General features: G+C 38.0%; 1 protein-coding gene across 1 annotated transcript in view; it reads left to right on the top strand.

Annotated features, from left to right (window-relative positions):
- Positions 1–18,067, top strand: part of AK9 (adenylate kinase 9) — a 102,642-nt gene that overhangs the window by 42,493 nt on the left and 42,082 nt on the right. The window contains exons 16-18 of the mRNA XM_084889871.1: positions 410–490; positions 1,822–1,958; positions 5,087–5,243. Coding sequence (XP_084745997.1) covers positions 410–490; positions 1,822–1,958; positions 5,087–5,243 — 375 coding nt within the window. The remainder of the gene's footprint in view (positions 1–409; positions 491–1,821; positions 1,959–5,086; positions 5,244–18,067) is intronic.

Here is an 18,067-nt window from a genome sequence, read left to right as displayed (position 1 = left end):
GATATTTTTACCTGTTTTATTACCATGGTTATTATTTTAATCATTAAAAAAAATTGGGAACATAGCCTTAGCCAATTTGGTATCAATGGATAGAGTGTCGGCCTGTGGACGGAAGGGTCCCCAGTTCAATCCAGGTCAAGAACACATCCCCCGGTTGCAGGCTCCTTCCCAACGAGTGCAAGAGGCAACAAATTGATATATTTCCCTCTCATCAGTGTTTCTCTTTGTCTTTTTCTCTCTCTCTTCAGCTCTCTCTAAAAAATCAGTGGAAAAATATCCTCTAGTGAGGATTAACAACAACAAATAAAGTTAGGAACATGAATCCTGGATACCAGGACCCATGATCTTGTTTGGAAATCACCTACAATTTAATAATGTTCTTTAGATGTTAACAATATTTTATTCACAGATGAAAAAGAACCCAGTGAGTCACCTATAATTAAAAGAAGTTTACAAACCAGTCAAGATCAAAAGTTGGATTCTAAAAGAGGTAAGTTAATATTTGGGTAATTTGGTTCTTTTAGATTGTGGATCTAAAATTTACAATAATTCCTTCAGAATTTGGAAGCATAAATATGTCATATTTATAAAAATCATTTTATTAATATGCAACTTACTATATCTTAAAGGCTAACTATTGTAAACACATATGCAGGAACACAGAAAAATATTATGTGTTATATTGTTCTGGTGAAAAAGAACCTTTGGAAGACAGGAGATGTTTCTGTCTGTTCTGCCATCCCTGGCATGTGGCTACCATACAATTCACAGTATGGCTGCTGGTGCTCCGGCCATCACATCAGAGTGCCTCACAGGAAGAAAGGCCAGAAGCACAAACTGGTACTCCCTCCCGCTGGGTTATTTCTCTTTAAAGAGATGACAAGAAAGGCTCACCAAAAAAAATTCTGTTTGTGTCTTAATTATGGGCCATCCAAGTTATTAGGGAAGTTGGACGATGCAGTGTTTTTAGCTGGGCACATTGCTAACCCCAACAAAATCAGGGAAGTTACTGAGGAAGATGAGAATGGATTGGATATTGGGTGGAAAACTAGCAGTTTCTAGTACATTTAGTATCTCTACTGGCTGTGTCTGCCTCACCAGACCCCCTTGCTTCTCCATCACTTCATGGCAGGGCAGGCAGGCAGCAGGAAGCTGCTCTTCGAAGGCCCTTTGGAGGTTTTCTGGGTTAGGATCAACTGGGCTCTGGCAGGCAACTCTGATGGAGGGCGCCTTGGGGTGGCAGCTTAGGAAGCACCCCTGGAAAGACAGAGGGAAAGGAGACAGCGGAGCTGCCAGCCACCTGTCTCATTTACATCATGATGCTGCCTGTGAGCCAACTCAGCCCTGTAAGGAGACACTCACGATGCCACAAGGGCAAGAATCAAGTGGAACACCTGAGAAACCAGCCTATGTCACCTTTTCTTCTGTCCCTGGAACTTGCCTATTTTCTGTCCTCTTACTGGCCTATGTAGTCTCATGCTGGAGATTGGAAGTATTCATCTTGTTTTCTGAAGCATTCCCTAGATACTTCTGTTTTCTGGAATTGTTTGGTGCTTCCCCCTTCTCCCTGGCTTGCTGGTTTTGACTCCTGTGACTTCTTGCCTCATTCACTTTTATTGGTTCTGAGCCACTGCTCTGATATTTTGTGATTCCTGACCTGACATTTCCTTCCAAGTCTATTTCCCCTTTCTTCTTCCATGTGAACAATAGCACAACAATAGCACTCTGTTGGGTCAGGTATTAGTAATTATGCTCTATTGCAAATAGAATTACCTGCTAAAAGTATTAATAGTGTTAGTTTATTAACTTGTTTTATGTTAGAGTCAATAGAAGAGGTAACTGCAGATCATCCAGAAGTTCTTTCTATATTAAGTGAGTTTTTGAAAAGGACAAAGGCTATGAACTTTGAACATCCATTTGAAAAATATGCTGAAATCTTGGAGGAAGTCCTGGAAGAGGTAAGAAATCTAAGCTGATCATTTTCATAGTTAATTTAACAGAAAGGGAGAAAATGTCAACCTAGTGTATGTATAATTAATTTAGAGCCTCATTTGACAGTATTTAAATCTGTAACTTAGAAATTCATGTGCATTTTATAGTCAACACTGTTATGTGTAATGCACCTCAGTGAATATTTACTTAGGCTCTTTGGTAATTTTTTTTTTTTTTAATATATTTTATTAATTTTTCACAGAGAGGAGGAGAGAGGGATAGAGAGTTAGAAACATCGATGAGAGAGAATCATCGATCAGCTGCCTCTTGCACACCCCCTACTGGGGATGTGCCCGCAACCAAGGTACATGCCCTTGCCCGGAATCGAACCCGGGACCTTTCAGTCCACAGGCCAACGCTCTATCCACTGAGCCAAACCGGTCCTGGCGTCTTTGGTAATTTTTATTTATCAACAATTATGCTATATAATTTCATAGCTTTGAAATTAATTTTTTATTTTAAATTCTTTATTGTTGTAGTATTACTTGTCTCCTTTCTTTTTTAATATATTTTTATTGTTAACAGTATTCCAGATGTCTCCCTCTTTGGCCCCACCTTCTTCCCAGCACCCACCCACCTCTCCAGATCTTCACTACCCTATTGCCCACGTCCATATGCATAACCTATGAATGCAGACAATAGGGTGGTGAAAGCCTGGGGCAGGATCCGGGTGGAGGAAGGCAATAAAGGAGAAAAAGAGGGGACATCTGTAACACTCTCAATAAAGATTTAAAAAAATTTTTTTTTCAAGTTTATTCCTTATTCTCTTCGACCTAAAAACACTTTTTCTAGGAATCTAACCTAAAGAAATACATATTTGGCAAAAATTTATATATACAGATATTCATCACATGAGCTCAGTATTATAATAAAATTATAAATTATATAAATGTTTAACAGTAAGATGATGATTAAACAAATTAAGACTTACTCATTACTCATTAGATAAAATACAATAAAGTCATTAAATTTTTTTCCAAAAAAATGAGATGGGAAAACTATATATTGATATTGGCTTAATTTTCATATCTTTGAAACTTGGATAGTAAAATTTTTATTAATCATTTCTATTTTTTCCAGATTTATTGATATATATTAGAGGCCCGATGCATGAAATTTGTGCACAGGGAAGGGGGGTGTCCCTCAGCGCAGCCTGCACCCTCTCTCCAATCTGGGACTCCTCTAGGGATGTCCGACTGCCCATTTAGGCCCGATTCCACTGAGAGTGAGACATCTCTCTCACAATCCAGGACTGCTGGCTCTCAACTGCTCACCTGCCTGCCTTCCTGATTGCCCCTAACCGCTTCTGCCTGCCAGCCTGATCACTCCCTAACCACTCCCCTGATAGCCTGATTGTTGCCTAACTGCTCCCCTGCCAGCCTGTTTGTCCCTAACTGCCCTCCCCTGTAGGCCTGAGTCTCTCCCAATTGCCCTTCCCTGCAGGCCTGGTCACCCCCAACTTCCTCCTCTGCCAGCTTTGTCACCCCTAACTGTCCTCCCTTGCAGGCTTGATTGCCCCCAACTGCCCTCCCTTGTAGTCCTGGTCCCTCCCAACTGCCCTCCCCTGCTGGCCATCTTGTGGTGGCCATCTTGTGTCCACATGGGGGCAGGATCTTTGACCACATGGGGGCAGCCATATTGTGTGTTGGAGTGATGGTCAATCTGCATATTACTCTTTTATTAGATAGGATAGAGGCCTGGTGCATGGGTGAGGGCCAGCTGGTTTGCCCTGAAGGGTGTCCAAGATCAGGGTTGGGGTTCCCTTGGGGCGTGGGGCGGCCCAGGCCTGTGGTGGTTTGCAGGCCAGCCACACCTCCCAGCGATTCAAGCTTGGAGGCCCTGGTATCTGGAATTTATTTATCTTCTATAATTGAAACTTTGTAGCCTGGAGTAGAGCCAAGCCTTCTGGTTGCTCCATGGTGGCAGCCATTTCCGTTTTGATTTATGTATCTTCTATCATTGAAACTTTGTAGCCTTGAGTGGAGGCCTAGGCCAGCAAGGGCAGGCAGAAAGCTTGGCTTCCTCCATTGCCAAGGAAACTCAAGCCTCCCTCCTGCTCTCTGTGGCCGTAGCCATCTTGGTTGGGTTTATTTGCATATTCACTCCTGATTGGCTGGTGGGCGTGGCTTCTGGGTGTAGTGGAGTGGTGGTTAATTTGCATGTTAATCTTTTATTAGATAGGATAATTGACATATAATGTATTAGTTTAAGATGTACAACATAATGGTTTGATATATACTAGTATATATATTATATTAGAGGTCCAGTGCACAAATTCATGCATGAGTGGGGACCGGCCAGCCTGCCCCTGATGGGGCTTAGGGTTAGGGTTATGGTTAAGGTTAGAGTTAGGGTTAGGGGGGAAGCCAACTGCGGGCAAGGCCAGCTTGGGGGAGGGGCTGCAGGTAGTTGGCTGGTCCCACCCCCTAGTCAAACTCCCAATGAAACTCCTGATCAAGGGGAAAATTTGCAAATTAGCCTTTAATTATATAGGATGTGCAAAATGATTATCACAATAAGTTTAGTTAACATTCATTACCTCATATACATTTTTTTGTCTGTGTGTAATAACTTTTAAGACCTACTCTCTTAGCAATTTTCAAATGAACACTGCAATATTGTTAACTATATTCACCTTGTTGTACATTACATCCCCAGGACTTACTCATTTATAACTGGTAATTTATACTTTTTAACTCTTCACATATTTCCTCCCACCCTCACCTTAACCTTTAAAGAGGAATAACCACCAATCTGTTCTCACTTTCTATGAGGTTAGTTCTTTTAAATTCCACATATAAGTAAAATCATACAATATTTGTCTTGGTCTTATTTATTTCACTTATATTTCTTTTGTATCACTTTTTTACCTACTCATTCTCGTATGTTACACATTTCAAAGAGTTTAATTTTTTTTCTAAAGACTTACTTATAGTTTCTCTTTTAAAATTAAGTAGCTCTCTTCTTTTTTTTTTTTTCTTTTCTGAATGTCAGAAGAACTCAGAACATAGTTAAGGTTCACAAAAAGTGACAGATCAAGGTATCCTTGGCTTGTCCAGCTATAATGGTAATATCAGTGTGTAATTTTTTACAGGTAGTTGAAGAAAACAGGAACAGGTTTTCTGGTGCCCCAAAATATGGAGGATGGATAATAGACAACTGCCCTGTTATAAAAGAACTATGGACAGCCTTAGTGGATAAAGGAATTACACCAGATTTAGTAATCTATTTGTCATATACAGAAGACAACGGTTGGTAAATATTTATTACGTTAATTTGAAAGTGAAGTTTTTATTGCTGGTAATATTTTTAGTTAAAATACAAAATAGAAAACTCTCCACCCTCACTAGGTATAAATACCACCCAGCAATCCCTTTATGCCTGAGGGGTACACAAAATGAGGCAGCCATCCACAGAGTAGGTGACCAGGATAGAGTAGTGGGGCACTGGAGATCCCAGCAGGCCCTTGTAATTATGCTTGAAGCTGAGACTTTAACACCCTACCCTCAGTCAGCACTATAAATTCTAAATTATATATATATATATATATATTAGAGGCCTGGTGCACAATATTTGTGCATGGAGGCAGGTCCCTTGGCCCAGTCTGCACCCTCTCATGGGGAGCAGGCCTAAGCCAGCATGTGGACACCCCCCAAAAGGTCCTTAGCACTTCCTCAGAGATGGGAGAGGATCCCACCACTGCCACTGCGCTCTCCAGCTGTGAACCTGGCTTCTGGCTGAGCGGTGCTCCCCCTGTTGGAGCGCACTGACCACCAGGGGGCAGCTCCTGTGTTGAGTGTCTGTCCCCTGATGGTCAGTGCACATCATAGCGACAAGTAGTTCTGCTGTTCAGTCAATTTGCTTATTAGTTTTTATTATATAGGATATATATTAGGCTGAGGACAAAGACCATTTATTAGTCCTTCTTCACCTCAAATTAAGCACACAAAGATAGAAGAACTAACTTTTAATTATTCTGTGACTTTGTACAAAGCTATAATAATCAAAACAGTGTGGTACTGGCATCAAATCAAATGCATAGGTCAAGGGAACTGAACAAAGAGCCCAACAATAAATCTATATATATATATATACACAGGAGCTGCCCCCTGGTGGTCAGTGCGCTCCAACAGGGGGAGCACCGCTCAGCCAGAAGCCAGGTTCACAGCTGGAGAGCGCAGTGGCAGTAGTGGGATCATATATATATATATATATATATATATAGTTAACTAATCTTTGATAAGGGGGCCAATAATATTCTGTCATTTGCCTTTTAGAAGGGAAATATATTAAATTTTTTCATGTTTTTGTTATTTATGACATGCTAATATATATCTTTTAAAATGATTTAAGATGGTCTTTTAATATTTTCAAGAATCTGGACTCTATTTAAATAAATGATTAAAGGGAAATATATTTGGATATAGGAAGAATTAATTTTTATTGTTAATTTTCAAAATGTATCTCACTATCACTTTATAGATTTTCAAAATTAATATTATTCTGTTTATATTTTAGGAAAATTTTTACTTAATAGACTGTATTTAGAGAATAAAACTGAAATTGACTCTAAGATATTTGAGAGATTACTGGGTGAACTACAAAAGAAAAAAACAGAGGAAGAAGCAGTAAGGTAAATCTCCCTGGATAGTAAAACAGGTTAATCTTTTATGAAGCTGTTAAGTATCTATTCACAATTTATATTTATGAAATCTTTTAAAGATCAAAATGCTGATCTAACTGATCCAATTTTTCCTATATAATAAAAGGCTAATATGCAAATTGTCCCCTCTGGAGTTCGACCGGGAGATCAGGAATTTGATTGCTCACTATGGCATGCACTGACCACCAGGGGGTGGAATGGAACATGGTGGGCGGCCAGTGGCAGTGGTGGGGTGCTGAGGGAGTGAAGGAAGGAGGAGGTGGGAAGGTGGCTAACCTAATGGACTCTGATCACTGGCCAGGCCTAGGGACCCTACCCCTGCATGAATTTTGTGCACCAGGCCTCTAGTTGTAAATAATTACAAGAAAAACAGTGATTTCACAAATACTTTCAAAATCTATAAAGTACAGAGTTGTGGATGTTTTCATGTTCCCAAATCAAATTTATCCTAAATCAAATATCTACTCTCAAGAGACATTGCAAAAAAAAAAAAAAAAAAAAAAAAAAAAAAATTCCTTTTTACCATATTTATCTTTGATTTTAAAAACTTCACTAACTAGAATCCAAAAATTGAATAAATAACATGCTAAAAAGTAAATGAAAATACACTTGTGTGATGTGACTAAAATCCAAAGCCCAAGTAAATTCTAATGAGGAAAACAAGACTAGTTACTATACTCACAGGTTTAACAATGAGTTTATTCTCCAGTCAGGTTGCTATGAAAAAGGTTTAGAAATGTGAACTCATATCTATCTCTTCATGACTGAGGTCAAGACTAAACTTTAATAAACTATAAGTTCTTAAGAATGGGGGCTAAAGTATAATTAGAAACAGTGACTTAATTTGCTAACTGTTCTTCCTTGCTGAAATATGCTGTTAAATACTTTACGCTTTACCACTGAGTTTCTTACTTCTCAGTCACAAAACCAAGACATTTAAGAAATAAATTTCTTTATTTAATCCACCTTTAGGAGCTTTCTCAAATGCCTTTTCCTTTCCCCCTTCAGATATTAGCAGTTTGAACTGGGATTTAGGAAAGCTCTTTACACTCTTAAAATTATGAAGTTGTTATCTAGTTTACTGGGGGGGAGAGGGGAGGCATGTAACTGATGTGTGTGTGTCAGAGGATTTTCTTCAGTGTTCATTATTCATCTGAGACAGCAATTTTCAACCTTTTTTATCTTATATCACACGTACATTAATTATTAAAATTATGCAGCACACTAAAAAATATATGTTTTGTTAATCTGACCAAAAATAGGTAAAATATTGATTCATTCACACCAGACAGTTGTTGTGTTAACTATTGTTATTTTTTATTTGACAATCTAAGGGAAATGAGGTCAGTGCCCCTGACATAAATAGTCAGGTATTGCATTTTTTTAAAAAAATTCTTGCAGCACTCTGGTTGAAAATCACAGATCTAAGTTAACCATTTCTTTACAAACTTAACACAAAAATATACAAAATATAACTTAGTTAGATTAATTAATGAAAGTATTTGATATACGGAGTAAAAAGAGTATTATTAATTCAGAGAATAATTACAAACTGATTTACATTTATTTATAGCATTTAAAACTCTTGTTACAAATGGAGCTACAATATTTAGGATTTGAGGGATTACATAATTTCTTTCCAATGTATAAGAAATAGTCAAATATTTGAGAAGGAATGAAGATGTCAACATAAGAATAAAACAGAGTTTATGTGATTTCAAGACTGATGTCTGCTACATTTTAAATAGATAAAAAAAATATACATTTATACTCTTTTTTAAAAAATATATTTTTATTGATTTTTTACAGAGAGGAAGAATGAGGGATAGAGAGTTAGAAACATCAATGAGAGAGAGCCATTGATCAGCTGCCTCTTGCACACCCTCTACTGGGGATATACCCGCAACCAAGGTACATGCCCTTGACCAGAATCAAACCTGGGACCTTTCAGTCTGCAGGCCAAAGCTCTATCCACTGAGCCAAACTGGTTTTGGCACATTTTTACTCTTTTTTTTTTTTTTTTTTTTTTTAAATATATTTTATTGATTTTTTTACAGAGAGGAAGGGAGAGAGATAGAGAGCTAGAAACGTTGATGGGAGAGAAACATCGACCAGCCGCCTCTTGCGCACCCCCGACTGGGGATGTGCCCGAAACCAATGTACATACCCCTGACCGGAATCGAACCTGGGACCTTTCGGTCTGCAGACCGACGCTCTACCGCTGAACCAAACTGGTTTCGGCACATTTATACTCTTTTAAAAGGAAAAAGAGATCTCTACTCTCTCACATCTACCTTCACCTTCCTATTACCATATGGAATTTTCTGAGCTATCGCTGTAGTCAATGTTTACTTCTTTTGATTCTACATTTTATATCTTTATAAAATTTTTTATATCAAAGGCTTACCCAGACTGAAGCAGACTTTTCTTTTTCTTTTCTTTTTTTTTTTTTAATATATTTTTTATTGATTTTTTACAGAGAGAAAGAGAAAGGGATAGAGTTAGAAACATCGATGAGAGTCATCGATCAGCTGCCTCTTGCACACCTCCTACTGGAGATATGCCCCCAACCACAGTACATGCCCTTGCCTGGAATCGAACCCAGGACCTCTCAGTCCACAGGCCGACTCTCTATCCACTGAGCCAAACCGGTCCTGGCTGAAGCATACTTTTCTATGTTTCTGTATGTCACCTTTTAAAATTCGACATAAGTATTTAAAAAGTCAACTTCTTTTTCATATGAGAAAATGAAATCTGACATGGAACACACAAAAATGGTCAGAGTCTCATGTACAATAAATGCCTTGCAAGTTGGTTAGGAAACAAATTAACTTAACAGGCTTAAAAATTTCATCTCAAGACACGTGGAATTCTGCAGCTTTTCCAGCATGAGTTTCCAAAAGTGCCCGTCAAATGCAGGATAATGTCTGTCATCACCATTACTCTTGACTCGTCTATCTGGGTTATCAAAGTGTCTAATAACAGGCAGCATACTTCCTCTTCGTTCTTGTTAGGTGTCAGGTTCTTAGTGCAACGTTCTTTATCTGGGTTTTGGATAAGGGAAGTCTCTCAAAAGAGCGCTGTTTGAACTGCTGATTCGCACAGCTAAAAATGGGAAAGGAGTATCACATCAAGATCCAGCCATCTCAGAGGTCTGGACACAAAGAGAACTCAAGTTTCACTAAGCCTGCAGGCCGGAGGCAGGATTTAGAATATGGTCAGAGAACACCCCCTAGCAAGAAGAAATAGACCTGTGGGGAGAGAGGTGTGTTAAGATTGTTTTTTAAAGTATGTTTTTATTTGCTTTCAGAGAGGAAGGGAGGAGAGAGAGATAGAAACATCAGTGATAAGAGAATCATTGATCGGCAGCCTCCTGCACACCCCAAACTGGGGGTCGAGTTCCCAACCCCGGCATGTGCCCTGATGGAGAGTAGGTTCATAGGTTGACACTCAAACACTGAACCACACTGGCTGGGCTGTGTGGTAATGTTTTTTTGAAGAGAATATATATGACTAGATTTTCAAAGGAAAGGGAAAGGAATACAAAGAATGCTGAATGTAAGAGAATGACAGGCCTATAGAACAGTCTTAAGAAGACTGCCTCAGCCTTGGCCATTGTGGCCAAAGCATTGGCCCTTGCATTGAAGAGTTGCAGGTTCAATTTCCAGACAAGAGCACATACCTAGTTTGCAGCAGACTCAATCCCCAACCTGGCTCTTACATTGATGCTCTCTCGCTCTCCTCTCTCCCCTCCACTCTCTCTAAAAATCAATGAAAAAAATATCCTCAGGTGAGGATTAGCAACAACAGTAATAACAAAAGACTGTCCCAGAGTATGTTGCTGATATGAATGGGCTCTATTTTACATACCTAGTCCCCTATTGAATACTTGGAACAGTTGTTCTTAATATTATTTTTTAAAGATGCCATTATTTTTAAAAGAATGCAACATTCTTATACATGTTTCCTTGTGCAACAGCAAGCTAATTCCCGAAGGGTAAATTCCTAGATATAAACTTTCTAGGTCAAAAGTATACACATTTTTATTTTTAATAAATATTGCCTTTCTGCACCATTTCACTAACTTTTTTTATACCTGTCTTCAAGATTAAACAAGTTTAGTGCTTCAACTATAATGAAAAACAGATTCCCTTCAGATATTAAAATTTCCATATTCTAAATTTCACATAGTTGCTCTGATGACAAAGATAAATTAAAAAAATTTCTATTTAATATAGAAAAAAATTTAAATGCAAAAAAAAGTTAACTACTATTAACAATTTGATTAGTTTTCTTCTAGTCTTTTCATCATTGTTTATATACATTTAAAACACAAAATTAAAATTCTTATTATACATAGTTCTATATTATACTTTTTCACTTAAAATTATGTTGTGAACATTTCCTATTTAATCAAAAGGAAAAATAGTATAATTTCTCGTATTTGCTTTTCAACTTGTAGTTAGATAGTACTTTATTAATTTTTAATAATTATGAATTGTTTTCTCTTTATTTTTGCCACTCAACCTTAAATCCTGTAATTTTGTGAGATGTCTGAATTTCCAAAGATAATTAAATTTTGAACTTCTTTAATTTCAGAAAAATAAAGGAAGAGGCAATGAGAATGGAAGAAGAACATCAAAGGCTAATTGAATCTCTGACTGCAAAAACAAAAGGCAAACTGATTGATATGGCTAATAATGTGTCATTTAATTTTGTTTTATTATTGCAAGCAACCTCAGTATTTCAGTGAATTATAGAACGGGTGACCATGTTTCTTTATTTGCCCATGAGAGTCTACATTTATAGCGTTGGCCCTGAAGTATTTATTTGACCTGCTTTCATTCTCAATATGTTCCAATTTGGATAAAAATGATATGGTCACTGGAGTAATGGACCATAGAAAAAATAGGACTGACACGGATACCTACTCATGCATATTAAGAGTTTCTTTTAAGACTACAGTTTGTTTTTTAAAAAACAATTCCATTGTTTAAAGTATTACACATAGTAGTGCATATATCTCCTTTTTTACCCCCATGGATCTTCCCCCAGCCTCCCCTAGCCCCTGTCGCATGCCCTCATCCCACCCCCTACCCCTCAGTGTATTGCGTCATTTGTTGTGCTCATATGCATGCATACAAGTCCTTTGGTTGATCTCTTTTGCCTCTCCCCAACACTCTTCAGCCTTCCCACTGTAATTTGACAGTCTGATCAGTGCTTTACTGCCTCTTTCTCTATCTTTTTATTTATCAGGTTATAATGTTCTTTATTTTCCATAAATGAGTGTGATCATGTGGCATTTTTCTTACATTGCCTGGCTTATTTCACTTAGCACAATGCTCTCCAGCTCCATCCATGCTGCTGCAAATGGTAAAAATTCCTTCTTTTTTATAGCAGTGTAGTATTCCATTGTGTAGATAGATGTACCATAGTTTTCTAATCCACTCATCTACTGATGGGCTTTTGAGCTGTTTCCAAATCTTAGCTATGGTGAATTGTGCTGCTATGAACATAGGGGTGCATATATCTTTTCTGATTGGTGTTTCTAGTTTCTTGGGATATATTCCTAGGAGTGGGATCACTGGGTCAAATGGGAGTTCCATTTTTAGTTTAGTTTTTTGTTTTTGGTTTTTGGTTTTTTTATGAAACTCCATACTGTTTTCTATAGTGGCTGCACCAGCAATGCACAGGGTTCCTTTTACTCCGCATCCTTACCAGCACTTGTTGTTTGTTGATTTGTTGATGGTTGCCATTCTGACAAGTGTGAGATGGTACCACGTTGTTGTTTTGATTTGCATCTCTTGGGTAATTAATGACTTTGAGCATGTTTTCATATGTCTCTTGGCCTTCCTTCTATGTTCTTTCGAAAAAATTCTATTTTGGTTCACTGCCCACTTTTTTATTGGATCATTTATCTTCCTTTTATTAAGTTGTATAAGTTATCTGTAGATGTTGGAGATTACACCTTTATCATTGATAACAGTTGCAAATATGTTCTCCCATACAGTGGGCTTTCTTGTTGTTTTGTTGATGGTTGCTTTTGCTGTAAAAAGCTTTTTTATTTTGATGTAGTCCAATTTGTTTATTTTTCTCTTTAGTTTCCATTGTCCTAGAAGTGGTATCAGTGAAGAAATTGCTTCTGCATATGTCTGAGATTTCTCTGCCTAGATTCCTCTAGTATTTTTATAGTTTCCCATCATATGTAAGTCCTGTATCCATTTTGAGTTTATTTTTGTCTATGGTATAAGTTGGTGGTCTAGTTTCATTCCTTTGCATGTATCTGTCCAATTTTCCCAACACCATTTATTGAAGAGACTGTTTTGGCTCCATTGTATGTTCATGCCTCCTTTGTCAAATATTAATTGAGCATAGTGGTTTTGGTCGATATCTGGATTCTCTATTCTATTCCGTTTGTCTATATGTCTGTACTTGTGCAGTACCAGGCTGTTTTGAGAATAGTGGCTTTGTAATACAGCTTGAAATCTGGTATTGAGATCTCTCCTACTTTGTTCTTCTTTCTCAGGATTGCTGTGGCTATTTGGGGTCTTTTTTTTTTTTTTTTTTTTTTTTTTTTTTTTATTCCAGATGAATTTTTGGAGAGTTCTTTCTAGTTCTGTGAAATATGCCGTTGGTGTTTTAATGGGGAGTGCATTGAATCTATGGATTGCTTTGGGTAGTATGAACATTTTAATGATGTTGATTCTACCAATCCATGAACATGGCATGTTCTTCCATCTGTTTACATCTTCCTCTATCTCTTTTTTCAGTGTCCTGCAGTTTTTCACGTATAGATCTTTTACCTCCTTAGTTAAGTTTATTCCTAGGTATCTTAATTTTTTTGGTGCGATGGTGAATGGGATTGCTTTTTTAGTCACTCTTTCTGTAAGTTCACTATTGATGTATAGAAATGCCATAGATTTCTTGGCATTAATTTTGTATCCTGCTACATTGCCAAATTCATTTATTAAGTCTATTAGTTTTTTTTAATTTATTGATTAAGGTATCACATATTTGTCCCCATTCCCATCCCCCACCCCTCCCATTCATGCCCCCACCTCCTTGTTGTTCTTTTTTATTATTATTATTGATTATAGTATCACATAATTGTCCTCATCCCCCCATTCCCATCCCAAACCCCTCCCTACATATGCCCTTTCCCTCCTGTTGTCCATGGCCACTGGCTAGGCCCATATGCATGCACACAAGTCCTTTGGTTGATGTTTTCCCCTTACCCCCACCTTCCCCTACTTTCCCTCTGAGGTTTGAGAATCTGATTGCTGCTTCTCTTTCTCTGGGTCTGTTTTTGTTCATCAGTTTATGTTGTTCATTATTTCCTCTAGACATGTAAGATCAGGTGATCTAAGAAATACCCTTGTAAGAACCTAAACTGAGACAAGCCATAATGGTTATGCTGAGAGGCAAATGAATTAGTCTGTAATGAGTTCCTTTCTGGGCCAACAGTTCTTTTGAGTCCCAACTTCAATGTCAAATAGTTCCTTAGGTGTACATGTCAGCCATGCTATTTCAGATCTGATTGGTGGATGGATGGCCCTTGTTGTTCTTGACCACTGGTTAGGCTCATATGTATGCACACAAGTACTTTGGTTGATCTCTCCCTTTTATCCCCACCCTCCTTTTGAGGTCCAACAGTCTGATCCATGCCTCCTTGTCTCTGGGTCTGTTCTTGCTCATCAGTCTATGTTGTTCATCATTTCTCCTAGATGAGTGAGATCATGTCCTACTGGAAATACACTTATAAGAACTGAAAATGAAACAAGCAATAATAGTTATGCTGAAAGGCAAATGAATCAGTCTGTAGTGAGTTTCTTTCTGAGCCAACAGTTCTTTTGAGACCCAATTTCAATGTCAAACAGTTTCTTATGTGTATATGTCAGCAATGATATTTCAGTTCTGGATGGTGGACAAATGTTGGTAATGCTAGTCTGACCCTCTCTGGTTTGGTCCTGGGCAACCTGCAGTGATACACAGCTGCTGACTGCTCTTATGGTAAGGCGACATCAGTGTCTTCCAACTCTGGACTGCTTCTCTTCTGTCTTCATGGCTGGAGAAGTCCTGTCAATTCCTCTCTGTTGCTGGAATCCACATGGTCTTGGAGTTGTTTTCTGAAAATATACAAACATATTATCAAACAAAAGTTAATAAAGGAATATTTTCTATAAATTTGACTTGGGATCCTTTTTCATTTTTTGCCCAAATGATTTTCCTCTGGCTTGTTTTGACACCATGTGTGTTTTTCATGGGTGTCTTGCTGTTAGCATTACAACTAATTTTCTAAAGTACAAATTTTCTAGATGTAATTTACTTACAGTATATTTTTCCTTACATGGTATTCTTCTACTTTCCCCCCTTTTTTAATTTAAATATAAGGAGGCTTTTGAAAATTTTATAATGTAGTCTTATAGCTTTTAAATTTTAATTTTTTTGCACTATAATATGCCTACTTTAGGTTCATTACATGTTATGTAATTTTATCATGAGATGAACTACCAATAAAAATTTTAGTTAACACTTTAGGAACAGCTTTTTTTCCAGTATAACTAATTTTTCTAGGGTATTCGCTTATTTCAATTAGCCAATTTAAATTAGCCTGAAAACTTGTCTACTATTTTACTGTCAAATTTATTACTCTAACAACAATCTTATTTTACCGTGTAAATATTAGTGGGAAGGATTGTTTGCCTTATTGAGTAGGCCCTGAGCATTCCTGGTGGTAGGCTGGATTTAGAAATCAAAAACCCATTTCCCCACACCATAGGTATAAGACAACTCAAACAAGTCTTGTTGTAAAGAGGGCAGCTGTTGTCGGCCAAGTCTCTGTCTGTTACCCAGGTCCCGATTTGAGCTGGGTATGGGAAGTTAAGTAGCCATGGGAGCAGGAGACTTCCCTCAGCAGGAGTGAGGGTTCAGGCCCCTGCAAAGTTGGGGTGAGGGTCTGTGCCCCACCTCTGTTGACGCCCAGTTCTCTCCTGATGGCCCCTCTTCGACTGTGCCTGTCTTAGGTTGTTCCTTCCCTGAGGAAACTTACTCATCTCTGGCTAACCAGCCATCCTCCGGGGCCAAGCAGAGTGATGTGAGGTTCAGTTCTCCTTGGTACCCTATGCCCACATGGTCTCCACGTCCATCTCCTGCTTTGGGATCCCCTCGCCTGCTGGAATTACATAACTTGGGGAACCTGGGTTAATTCTATTAATTTTTTGATGGAGTCTTTTGGGTATTTTTATGTACAATATCATGTCATCTGCAAATAAGGTCAGCTTTCCTTTTTGTTTTCCAATTTGGATGACTTTTATTTCCACTTCTTGTCTAATTGCAATGGCTAATACTTCTAGTACTATGTTGAACAGGAGTGGTGAGAGTGGGCATCCCTGTCTTGTTCCTGTTCTTAGAGGAAATGGTTTTAGTTTTTGCCCATTGAATATGATGTTAGCTGTGGGTTTATCATATATGGCTTTTAGTATGTTGGGGTATGATCCTTCTAGTCTCACCTTGTTTTTATCAAGAAAGGGTGTTGGATTTTGTCAAATGCTTTTTCTGCATCAATTGATATGACTATGTGATTTTTTATCTCTCAATTTGTTTATGTGATGTATCACGTTTATTGATTTGCAGATATTGTACCATCCTTGCATTCCTGGGATAAAGCCTACTTGGTCACTGTGTATGGTCTTTCTGATGTACTGCTGGATCCAATTTTCTTGAATTTTGTTGAGAATTTTGACATCTATGTTTATAAGGGATATTGGCCTGTAATTCTCTTTCATTGTGTTGTCTTTACCTGGTTTTGGTATTAGGGTGATGCTGGCTTCATAGAAGGAGCTTGGAAGTGTTCCTTCCTCTTGAAATTTTTGGAATAGTCTGAGGAGGATATGTTTTAGTTCTTCCTTGAATGTTTGGTAAAACTCCCCTGTGAAGCTGTCTGGCCCCAGGCTTTTGTTTGCTGGAAGCTTTTTTAATTTCTTCCATAGTTAATGGCCTATTGAGATGTCCCATAGGTTTTGGATTGTTGTGTTTTTGTTGTCATTTGTTGCCATGATGTTTTTTATTTCTTCCTTGATCTCTCTGGTAACCCAGTCATTGTTTTATAGCATGCTGTTTAGTCTCCATATGTTTGATTTTTTTGGATTGTTTTTATTGTAGTTGATTTCCAGTTTTATGCCACTGTGATCTGAGAATATGCTTGATATGATTTCTATCTCCTTGAATTGGAAGAGACTTTGCCTATGACCCAACAAATGGTCTATCTTTGAAAATGACCCATGGGCACTTGACAAGAATTATATTCTGTGGCTTTGGGGTGAAATGTTCTGAAGATGTCAATTAATTCCATCTGTTCTAGTGAGTCATTTGGGATTAATGTTTCTTTGCTGATTTTTTGTTTAGAGGATTTGTCCAATGGTGATAGTGGGGTACTAAAATCTCCTACTATGATTGTATTGCTGTTAATCTCTCCCTTGATATCCTCCAGCAGTTTTTTTTAATGTATTTGGGTGCTCCTGTATTGGTTGTGTATATGTTTACCAGAGTTATTTCTTCTTGTTGGATTGCTCCCTTTAGTATTATGTTGTTGTTGTTATTTTTTTAATATATTTTTATTGATTTTTCTACAGAGAGGAAGGAAGAGGGATAGAGAGCTAGAAACATCTATGAGAGAGAGACATCGACCAGCTGCCTCTTGCACACCCCCTACCGGGGATGTGCCCGCAACCAATGTACATGCTGTTGACCGGAACCTGGGACTTTTCAGTCCGCAGACCAATGCTCTATCCACTGAGCCAAACCGGTTTTGGCTCCCTTTAGTATTATGAATGGCCTTCCTTATCTCTCATTATGTCCTTCACTTTGGGATCTAATTTGCCAGATATAAGTATTGCTACCTCAGTTTTTTATTTTTACTTCCATTTGCCTGAAAAACCTTTTTCCATCCCTTCACCCTCAGTCTGTGCGCATCTCTTTTTCTGGATGGGTTTCTTAAAGACAGCAGATATATGGGTCATGTTTTCTTATCCCATCCATTACCCTGTCTTTTGATTGGGGCATTTATCCATTTAGTATTGTGAAGTGGCCTTCCTTATCTCTTGTTAAAAAATCAAGTGAGACCGAGACCGGTTTGGCTCAATGGATAGAGCGTTGGCTTGGGGACTGAAGGGACCCGGGTTCGATTCCGGTCAAGGGCATGTACCTTGGTTGCGAGCATATCCCCAGTAGGGGGTGTGCAAGAGGCAGCTGGTCGATGACTCTCTCTCATCGATGTTTCTAGCTTTCTATCTCTCTCCCTTCCTCTCCGTACAAAATCAATAAAATATATTTTTAAAAATAAATAAATAAAATAAAAAATCAAGTGAGGAAAAAATAAAATTAGTTTCTTAAGTAAAAGATGAAAAAAATAAA

Source organism: Pipistrellus hanaki (assembly GCF_964339955.1).
Source record: "Pipistrellus hanaki genome assembly, chromosome: 7".
NCBI classification, from domain to species: Eukaryota; Metazoa; Chordata; class Mammalia; order Chiroptera; family Vespertilionidae; genus Pipistrellus; species Pipistrellus hanaki.
Note: the sequence above shows the minus strand (reverse complement) of the source record. Positions and strands in the feature narration are given on the sequence as shown.